This window comes from Centroberyx gerrardi, chromosome 15, assembly GCF_048128805.1.
Source record: "Centroberyx gerrardi isolate f3 chromosome 15, fCenGer3.hap1.cur.20231027, whole genome shotgun sequence".
NCBI classification, from domain to species: domain Eukaryota; kingdom Metazoa; phylum Chordata; class Actinopteri; order Beryciformes; family Berycidae; genus Centroberyx; species Centroberyx gerrardi.
This window is the reverse complement of record NC_136011.1, coordinates 6,106,462-6,116,772: the sequence shown is the minus strand read 5'-3', so window position 1 is coordinate 6,116,772 and position 10,311 is coordinate 6,106,462. Positions and strand designations below refer to the sequence as shown.

General features: G+C 47.3%; 1 protein-coding gene across 2 annotated transcripts; it reads left to right on the top strand.

Moving 5' to 3' along the window:
- The first annotated feature begins 946 nt into the window (after positions 1-946).
- zfp36l2 (zinc finger protein 36, C3H type-like 2) lies at positions 947-4,721 on the top strand. 2 transcript variants are annotated; one of them, XM_071924805.2, is made up of 2 exons: positions 947-1,264; positions 1,529-4,721. In XM_071924805.2, exons 1-2 carry the CDS (start codon positions 1,175-1,177, stop codon positions 2,735-2,737), a joined length of 1,299 nt encoding a protein of 432 aa, XP_071780906.1. In that variant the 5' UTR covers positions 947-1,174; the 3' UTR covers positions 2,738-4,721. The 2 variants fall into 2 exon arrangements, with proteins under 2 accessions (XP_071780906.1, XP_071780905.1); XM_071924804.2 differs by having other exon boundaries at positions 1,526-4,721.
- Positions 4,722-10,311: the final 5,590 nt, after the last annotated feature.

Genomic DNA, 10,311 nt, shown 5'->3' with positions numbered 1-10,311 from the left:
GTGAACTCAGCTTAACAATGGAGCTCAGTTTTAAGGAGAGGATACTAAAGTAGGTCATGTGAGCACAGTTGGAGTTAAACTGTCTGCTATGTTTCCATGCGTAGTAGACTGGAATAGGGCCGCTGCTGCACTGTGGAAGTTGATTATGCAACCAGCGGATTCTAAAAATTGTGCTGCACTCTGCCTGGACTCCTCTCCGCTCATACTTGTGGTCTCACCCCATCCACAGAGGGAGAGGGAGAGTTTTCTTCCATTACACATGTATTTGACATAACTTTTTCAAGTGTGGCAGCCTCGGGGGGCTAGAGGGGTGGGCTTGTGACTGGAAAGTCGCTGGTTCAAACCTCATGGACTGGGGGGGATACACACACCGCCGAGGAGCTCTTGAGCAAGACACCCCCCCACCCCCACCCTCTCTCTCTCTCTCTCTCTCTCACACACACACACACACACACACACACACACACACACACACACACACACACACACACACATACACACATACACACACACACACACACACACACACTGCTCCTTCCCAGGTGTGAAAGTGCATATGAAATGTGAAGCAGGGTGTTGCTGCATGCATGCTCAATAGACTTTCCCTGGATAAATAAAGTGTTGGGGGGGGGGGAAAAGAAAAGAAACATAAAATGGTACTACATTCTTTCTCGGCGAGAGTCAACCCAAAAAGCAAACCCCAACTTCCACAAAATTGGTTGTGTGATTAAAAGAAGAAAAAAAAAAGTTTTGGAGGGGTGTGTGTTGGAGTGGGGGGGTGCAGGGGTAGGATTTCAAGGCGTGGTGTTAAAGAATAGGCGGCCAACCGGTGAATGGAAGTTTTTTTTTTTTTTGTGGGAGGAGGAGGCAGCTCCCTGTAGAAGTTTTGCCCCGACTTCGGCTCGCCCCTCCCCGGCCACCACCAGGCATTTATACCCATGCGTAAAGGCTAGAGCGCACAGTGAAGCACTCTGGCTCAGCGCTTCTTCAGGGGAGGAAATAAAAAACCACCTACAACCCAACAATACAAACCTATTCCCCCCTTTTTTTCCCTTCTTCTCTGGACTTAAACTTTTTTTTAAAAAACAACTTTCCCCCCACAACCAAAACCAGTCGTGGCACAAACTACCGCCCGTCGCTTCTTCGTGCATTCAAGGATCCTGGTCGGTCCTCCATGAAAGAGGGAGTGCGGCAGCAAACTTGGGGAAACGAGATGTCTGCGACCGTCTTGTCCGCTTTCTACGACATCGACATGCTTTACAAGGTAAAAAAAAAAAAAAAAAAAGTTTGACAAGGAAAGGGGAAAGTTTTCCAAGTTGCATGCCGGGGAAACTCACTAGAACGAGGCCCGGATTTGCGTGCTTTAACGTCTGTGTAGCCAGCGTGTAGTCGCCTCCAACCTGTTGATTTATGAAGTTTGGTTACTGGCGAAAAGTTAACTTTTAAATCATGTGTTCGAAACTAGTCACCGAGTTAGTCGTTTGTGCTTTGAAGTGCATGGCTAATATGTGTCCTCTCTTTCCAGCAGCAAGATAAAAGCATGAACATGAACGCCATCCACATCAACAGCATGCTGGACAAGAAAGCGGTGGGGGCTCCGGTGACCACTTCGGGCTCCGGCGGCTCCTTCGCACCGGGATTTTTCCGCAGAAACTCGACCAGCAACGTGGAGTCGATGAACAACAGCAACAAATACTCCATGAGCTCCTACGGCAGTCTAAAGGAGAACACGCCGAGCAGCGGCGGCAGCAACAGCAGCGCCACGGCCCTCATGAACAAGGAGAACAAGTTCCGCGACCGAGCTTACAGCGAGAGCGGAGACCGGGGCGTGCTGCAGCAGAAGCCCGGCTCCCAGATCAACTCGACCCGCTACAAGACCGAGCTGTGCCGGCCCTTCGAGGAGAACGGGTCGTGCAAGTACGGGGAGAAATGCCAGTTCGCTCACGGCTACCACGAGTTGAGGAGCTTGTCCCGCCACCCTAAGTACAAAACGGAGCCCTGCCGCACCTTCCACACCATCGGTTTCTGCCCGTACGGTCCCCGGTGTCACTTTATCCACAACGCCGACGAGCGCCGACCCGCTCCGGCCGCCAACGCCAACATGCAGTCGGCGGAGCCCCGGTCGGCTCGAGAGCTCTGCGGCTACGGCCAGAGGGACGTCCTGCCGCCGCAGCAGCAGCTAGGCTACACCCAGAGGGACAGACCAAAGCTTCACCACAGCCTGAGCTTCTCCGGCTTCTCCACGCACCACGGACTCGAGTCCCCCCTGCTCGACAGTCCCACGTCCCGGACTCCGCCGCCACCCACCTCCTCCTGCACCTCCGCCTCCAGCTTCTACGAGGAGGTGCTGTCGCCCAACTCTGTCTCCTGCATCAACAGTGCCTTCTCTTTCCCCGGGCAGGACCTAAAAGCCTTACTGGCCCCGCTGGCCGTGCACACCCCCGGCGGCTACGCCAACAACCACTCCGCCGGTGCCTACTACGGGAACATGCAGGGCGGCATGTGCCCGCCCTCCCCTCCTTCCTACAACACGAGCCACTTGCAGGCGCTGCGCCGCCTCAGCGAGTCGCCGGTGTTCGAGCCTCCTCCCAGCCCGCCGGACTCGCTCTCCGACCGGGAGAGCTACGCGAGCGGGTCCCTCAGCTCTTCCGGGAGCCTCAGCGGCTCCGAGTCCCCGAGTCTGGATGCTGGAAGGCGTTTGCCAATCTTCAGCAGGCTGTCGATTTCTGATGACTAATCATGTTTTGTTTTCAATGGATTATGGACGGGTGGGTTGGATGGGGTTAGGGGGTTGAGGGGGGCAGCGGGGTGGTGGTCTAGTGAGAGAAGTAGACTGTCCTTCAACCAGAGGAGCAGGCACCCCCACCCCTCCCCTCCCCATGTCAGCAGCATCCACCCTGCTGAAGTGTCCTTGAGCAAGACATTGAGTCCCGACCAGCTCCAGGCTGCTGACCGTGCTCTGACCTCCCTGGAGGGGGGCAAGCGATAAGAATTCCCCCTACAGGGATCAATAAAGCATCATACAATTTAAAGTGTCCTTGACCTGGCATTAGTTAGTTTTTTTTCTTTCTTTGTATGTAATATGATAGCTGTATAAAAAGTAGATAGCGAACAGAAGGCATTCCATCAGTGCCTTGCCCAAGGGCTCACGGCAGCCCCCTCTCCCTTTTTTTTGCTCTATCAGGCAAGCCACACTTTTCCTGGGATTAGATGTGTAACATGACTTGACAAGAAGAAGAGACTATAAGCGGTTTCAGATTTCCTCCCATCCTGCCAAGAATATGCCTTGACTCAAAGTAACATTTTTTTTTTTCAAAGTATGTGTGTTATGTTTTTTTTTTTCTTCTCTGAAAGCTTCAACTTCCATTCCAGATCTGTACTCTGTCTTCTCACAGCGCCACCCAGTGGTTCGTTTGGTTAGTCTAGTGTGTTGCTTGGTTAAAAAGCACTCTTGAGTTGGGTTTGTTTGGGGAAATCACTGCTGATGGTTGAATATATATTTTTTTAGCTGTTTTTTGAGTGATTTACATAGCGGTGCGTAACTGGCTATGGACTATTTAACTTATTTATTATCTTGTGAAAAAAGTATAGGCTACATTGGTAATTTGTGTCCATACTGTATTTATCAAGTATGATGAAGCAATAGATCTATATTCTTTTATGTTTAAATTATGATCGCCATTATTAATCTGCATAAAGTGGAGTGTATGTTCTTTTCACAGTAATATATATATTTTGTTTTTTTTTTCTCCTTTTTTTGTAACTTCACTTGGTTATTTTTATTGTAAATGAGTAAAAAAAGATCTTAATTTAAGAGAACGTATGTGATATTTATTTCATTAATTTTGTTTCCTTGTTTACGTTTATTAAAAAAAAGAGTTTGCGTGATTGCTGTTTGCTCCTGAGGTTGCGTGTCAGTGCTGTGGAAGGCGTTTTTTTGAGGATCCCTATTTAGATGTTTCTGTAGAATGTATAAACAATGTGGTTGTACAGACCGTCCAAACCTTACTTCTTTTTTTTTTTTATCTAGATCAGACTTCAGTGACAAAGAACCCAAGTCAATAAATTAACCAAAAAGTATTTTTGTTTTCTCTCTGTTTGCACGAGGTCACACTGTGATTCCAGCCACGTGCTAAAGAATGTAGCAATCCCTTGTGCCCCAGTATTATTGTGTAGTGCCTATGGGGTTCACCATCTTGACATGCCTTAAGATTAACCAAATAAAGTATTTTTCCTACATGGCATCTTTTTTTTTTTTTTTTACACAAGTTGAACTGAATGTAGTGTTGGATTCTGAAATGATTACATTTTTTTTTTAAGGTTGTTACCACTCATGAGACAGTCTGGCGCAACAACCGTAACCTTTCTAAGTCCCCATTCCTCTACACTTGTTTTTTTTTTATTATTTCCGTTTTGCTTTTTTTTTCTTTTCTTTTGGAGATTGATTCTAGTCTGAGTCTTGAGAATTTGCTGGAGGGGGAAGTGGTTGAACACGTTTGGTTTGTACATAGTAGGTACAGGGGATGCGCACTATGTACTTTTGACTACTTTATCAGAAGTAAAAAGCTTTTTGAATGTAACAAAAAACGGACAAAAAGACAACATGAGTTGTAATGTAATTATTTTTTTGGGGAGTCAGTTCACTACAAATTGAGTGTGAGACTGTTAACTTTGTACTGTACATTTTTTGTAGTTCTCCCAATAAAATCATTTTGAAAGAGTTCCAGAGTCTATGACTGTGATTTCCTATGAAAAAAGAGCATCAGCATCAACATCTCATTCCCAAAGTGCTTTCTGGGTTCACTCTTATGCAACAGGTGTCACATCTATAAGTCAAAACATCACAAGTGAACAGTAGATGTTCAGAAGCAGAGCTCTAGCTGTCTTCTTCCTCAAGTCTGACAGTTCTGGTTCTCATGTTGCTCACATAAACACTCCAGAGGTTACAATAGTCCTCCAGTGGAAAAAACCTGGAGGCGTGTGAGTGTGTGTGTGTGTGTGTACCCTATCCTTGGTGTAGCCCTAGATAGCCGCTGACCACAGAAGGGCCCCAGCTGCCCTATGACACTACTTGGCACGGGGCCCTCGGGGCCTTGTGTAGCATGTACGGGCCCCCGTCCTTCGGCGTGCACTCCAAGGACTGACCGGTTAGAGTTCCAGAGAAAGGCCTGGCTCCGAATTCCGCCCCTCCGATCCGAGGAGGGAAGAACAACTGGGCTGTAGGCGTGTTCCTCTGCAGGCCTGGAAAGCATAGCAAAGAAAGAGAAAGGATTTTTTGGAAACTCTCTGCTCAGTAGACCGACTGTGGATGTATTATGTAATGTGACATAATATTCTGCTATAAGCGAAGGCCGATAAATGCGGAACATCTCAGAAATGGGAAAATGTGTAGGAAGCCCACGGGGAAAGCGAAAGTATCTCGGATGAGTGGGTGAGACGGCGAGGCTGGATCCTTGCCCTCGGGATAAGATTTTAATCTTTTAATAAGTCACGCATTATGATTCTCTTCCCTGACCTAGTGAACACTGGCGCAGACCGAAACCCCCCCCTGCTTGAAGTCTATGTGAAGATGAAGGAGTGACTAACGAACACTAAGCCGTATGTTCCATAGAAACGAATGTCCCGCATCGGAATGATCTTACATGCTGTTTCACTAATGGATCGGTCATAGTAATCCATCAAAACATGTTACTGGGAATAATATTATTGTGAATTGGTGGATGTATCAGGCTGGGAACTGAACCCCAGCCAACAGGCTCACACTGGGAAAAGGTTGCGGCCGTATGTAGGTGTTTCGACGCTATCGGTCACTTTGGCAGGTAAAGTAAGGACAGCGGGGAATTTAGCAATTTAGCGGCCTGCAGTGGGCAAGATAACTGATTAGAGTGTTATATCGGTCACCAAATGAAACCCTACGCTTGGCTCAGACAGGAGTGTGAAGACATCTGCAGCCGGCGTTTGTTCTCCAGGATTGCCTCTGAAAGATTTCCAGCAGGCTCTTCTGTCAAGTTATCTGGGGGTGGGGGAGGCGAAGTCATTACGAAAATAAAGGGCCTTGGAGCCATGCGGTGCCTAGAGTTCACGCCGAGATAAGGCAGGGCCTGATAAGGGGCCCGGCAAATATTTACTGTGTCCTCAGGATTTCATAATGAAGTGTTTATCAGAGCAGAGCCAAAGGGCTGCACAATGCGGGCGGGCCCTGCCAAGTAGGATCCATGTACCTGTGGCTCTGTGTGTGTGTGTGTGTGTGTGTGTGTGTGTGAGAGAGAGAGAGAGAGAGAGAATGGATAAGAGTGTGTACGTCTGTTTGTCCATCAATGCGTCCACATGCGACAATTCGACGGAGCGTACAAAAATCCATGCGTGTTATGTCTATAAAAGATGTGTTTTCTCCATGTAAGGACGTGTATGTAGGGGTGTTCATGTGTGTGTGTGTGTGTGTGTGTGTGTGTGTGCAGGGGTCTTGCTGGTTAATGGGTCTGGAGCTCCTACAATGAAAGGAAATACTCCGAGTTGTGATTAGGGCAGGAAGAGCCCCGGTTCCTGGCCGCCACCCATTTCCACCTCTTCTCTGTCCTGCTGTTTTTCCTCCTCCTTCGGTTTCCCCTCTCCTCTGTAGCGGCGGCCGGCGGCTTCTAGAAGTTACTATTTGTGTTCCACCGCGCCGCGCCGGGACGCTCGGGCTTCTCCTGGTATTGTTTTGGCGTGCTCGTCGGCGCGGGCCCGGGGGTCAGATGGTATGAGCGAATGCTTTTGTAGAGTTTGTTTTAGCCTACGTGGGTGCCAGGTGGGTGGCGGTTTGCCGAGAAGAGTGTAGACCACGGGCTGTCAATCATTTTCATGTCGTGAACCCCCAAATAGAAACAGATTAGGTCTGCAGCCCCCCATCTGACAGGAGGTTTTCCCATGAACCCCCAGGTTGGAGTTCTTGTTGATTTAGTATTGAATTGTAGAACTGTGCATGGGAAGATAATAATGGTGAGAGTGAAACCTATGATTAGAACAGTCATTCTTATACATCATCTAATTGTGCTAATTTCTAGGGAATTAAATTATAGTGAAGTCTTCATTTTGCTGTGGAAAACACTCCAGTTTGAGAACCACTGGCGTCGGCAATCAGTGGAAAATCTTTAAAAGTCAATTCAGTATGCTTCTCAAGTGATTGGAAACTTACTTGACACTATCTGATCTGGCTGGATGTGATAAACTCCACCCTTCTGGCACGACTGGAAGGTTAAAACAAACACCACGTAGCTGTCAGGGTTTCTAGCAGCATTCCAAAGAAGGATGTTACAATCTAAGGGTCACTAAAGAGGTAAGCTGCACTTTCAGGAACTATAATAGATATAATTTTGGGTCTTTTACTTTTAATAAAGCCAGGTAGTAGGCAGGGGTCTTAACCATTGCACCAGTGGTTCTCAAACTGGGGTCTGGAGACCTCCAGGGGTCTTTGAGGGGTTTCCAGAGGGTCCCTAGAACATGAGGAACAGTTTAATTCCACTATAATTTAATTCCCTGGAAATTATCCCAATTAGAGAATGTGTAAGAATGACTATTGTAACCCTAGGTTTCACTCTTGCCACTATTATCTCCCCACGTACAGTGTAGACAGTTCTTCAATTCAATACTCAATCAAGAATGACAAAAATCCCCCCATATGGGGATTTCTGGGACAAAATCTTATCACGTGTGGATCCATGGCTTAATGAGTGTCTGTCTATTTGAGGCCCGTAACATGAAAATGTCCCAGAACCGCTGCACTACACCAGTTTGGAGTACATTTTGGACTTTTTGTTCATCATAAAATAACATTGGAATGATGGATTGAGAGTATTTTAACCTTGCTTTGCCTAAACCTCATTTGTTTTAAGGGGTTATGAGTTTAGCCTTTTTAAGACACAAATCCACATGATGGAAATTCTAAGTGTGGAAGTTACGTGAAGACAGGGGATTTTGAGGGAAGAGTAAATGGATGTTTTTTTCTGAAAATAGAACTGACTTTTGTTTATTTTGATGGTTGTTATTGCCTCATGATGACCATAAACTGGAGGTTATAGTTTGTCCACCCAGCAAAAGGTAAGCCGACTGCTGCAGTGCTGCATAAGATGCTGAATAAGGCTCATGTTCTTTTTCCAGTAGATCTGAAGTCCGGCGACTGGTCAGAGGCGAGGGGAGGGGTGTGTGTGTGTGTGTGTGTGTGTGTGTGTGTGGGGGGGGTGTTGGTTGAGGCCGGTCACGTTTGACCCGCGCTGCCTGGTCCGCCATGTTCCTCTGCCTCTCGCTCGCCGTCTGCCGAGCTGTAAATATTTACAGAGCATCTTGTGAGAGGCCCGAGTGTTTACCGCCGCCGCTCCTCCATGTGTGTGTGTGTGTGTGTGTGTGTGTGTGCGTGCATTGCAGATGAGATGCTTCCCTTGGTCCCTGCGCAGTGTAAACTCAGTGCTGCGTGCGTGTGTGTGTGTGTGTCGGATGAGGCACTTCCCTTGGTCTCTCCACAGTTTACTAACACTGGCCCCTGGCTCTTGTTCAGGCCCCAACGCCGAGCTCCAGCTTGTCTATGAATCAACAGTAATATCCAGCGGAGGAGAGAGGCGGCCGTACCTCAGCCTACCTTCTCTGACCCCTGCATGTGAGAGGAACGATGGAAGAGAGCAAGAGAGAGAGAGAGAGAGAGAGAGAGAGAGATGGGAGAAGTGTTTGTTTACCTCGCCCCACCCTGTATACGGCGCTGCGGCGCTGACATCACGTCTTTGCGGGCGGAACATTCTCATAAAACGTGTTTTCTTTACTCCTTTCAGAATGTAAATAATACGGAGGGTGTAAATACCATTAAGGGCTGGGGCCGTTTTTTTTTTTTTTTAGGGAAGCGGCGCTGTATAAGGATGTTTCCAGAGTCGTGCCCTCGGCCTGCTGCTGAGCGCGTGGGCGGAAGTGTGGCTGTGGTACGGTTAATGAGGCACAGACACACGCTGACCTGAGCCCGGGTCTAATCCTGTCTCTGGTCGCCGTATTTCAGGAGTCCAAATGTTCTTACCTGCCTTTAAATCTGTGCGAGAGGCTATAATAATCTGCCAATAGAAGGGAAGAGATTGTGGCACACCCCATAGAGCGGAAAACCTCTCAAAACCCAAGCATGAATCCTTCCATGTGGGTCAGGGTTCAATTCCACATCTACGGTGCCTTCGTCTTCTGAGATGCAGATGCTGTTATACTGTGTGTACATTTTGGCCAGTCAGTGTCATCCACCATAATAAATATATGTAGGGGTGATTGTAACTAAAAGTTACATAAGTGACCAGAAAGTTGCCGATTTTGAATCCCAGGACTGACTGGGAAAAGCTGGGAAAGTGAATGAGTAACACTCTCCCCTCTCTCCCAGATGTTCCGGTGGAGCTGCCACAGTGGAAGACTGTGGTTGCACTGGGCAGCTCCCAGTGGGCCAACAGCGGAAAACTGGTTGCACTGGGAAGCTCTCAGATGTGAATAGGTGTAACTGTGTGAGTATCATGGCGTTGCTGAAAAACAGAAAACCGTCCCTCGATAAATAAAAAAACATACATAATCACAATAGCATACAATGTGGACTGCCTGCTTCACCTAATAAAACAAATAAAACTTCCAGTAAAATAAAAAGAGCTTTCATGAGCCCATGTCTTCTCAAATCCATGTACAGCACAAAGCATAGCTCCGGCCATTTTCAACCTGGACTTTATTTTCCCATCATTTTCCATCAGACCGGTCGATTCCGACCAAAATCTCATCAATTACTTCACTATAGAGCTACTTACACATTGCTCTCATCTCCGATTCAGTCCTATAGGGCCAATAGACACTCCAAAAGCACCAAAGCTTTTTCTGTATTTGCTCGCTCTGTAGTGAGACATGTCAGTAAAAAGATGGAAATGAAAATTAGTTAAGGTCAGGCCTTTCTTGTACAGTTTTGATGCTGCCTTTAAGCACTTCCTTGTTTACTCTGTGCCGGCTGCCTGTTTACTGACGTGCTTCACACAGCGGCCATTTTGAAAACCCGGGGTGGGAAACTCTACCTGGAAGAGTAAGTGCATGTAGCCCAGCTTCCCCATTAGAAAACACATTGGAGTCTCAAGAAACTGGAGGGATATCGGTTCACATTTTAATATATTTTTGCCCATTACTGATAGCTACTAGAGTCCAGCCTAGGTAGCTAGCTAGCAGCTTACTAAGCTAACTACCTTACCTGCTAAATTCAAGCAGTGGTTTTGATTGTTGTTCTTGAGATTACTAGCTAATTTGATAGCTGTTAGGTCTATGTGTTGAAGACAAGTCATGCTA

Coding starts and splice junctions, on each gene's coding strand:
- zfp36l2 (XM_071924804.2), top strand. CDS start 1,175: ATGAAAGAGGGAGTGCGGCAGCAAACTTGGGGAAACGAGATGTCTGCG. Junction 1,265..1,525: donor ACATCGACATGCTTTACAAG/GTAAAAAAAAAA, acceptor CTCTCTTTCCAG/CAGCAAGATAAAAGCATGAA.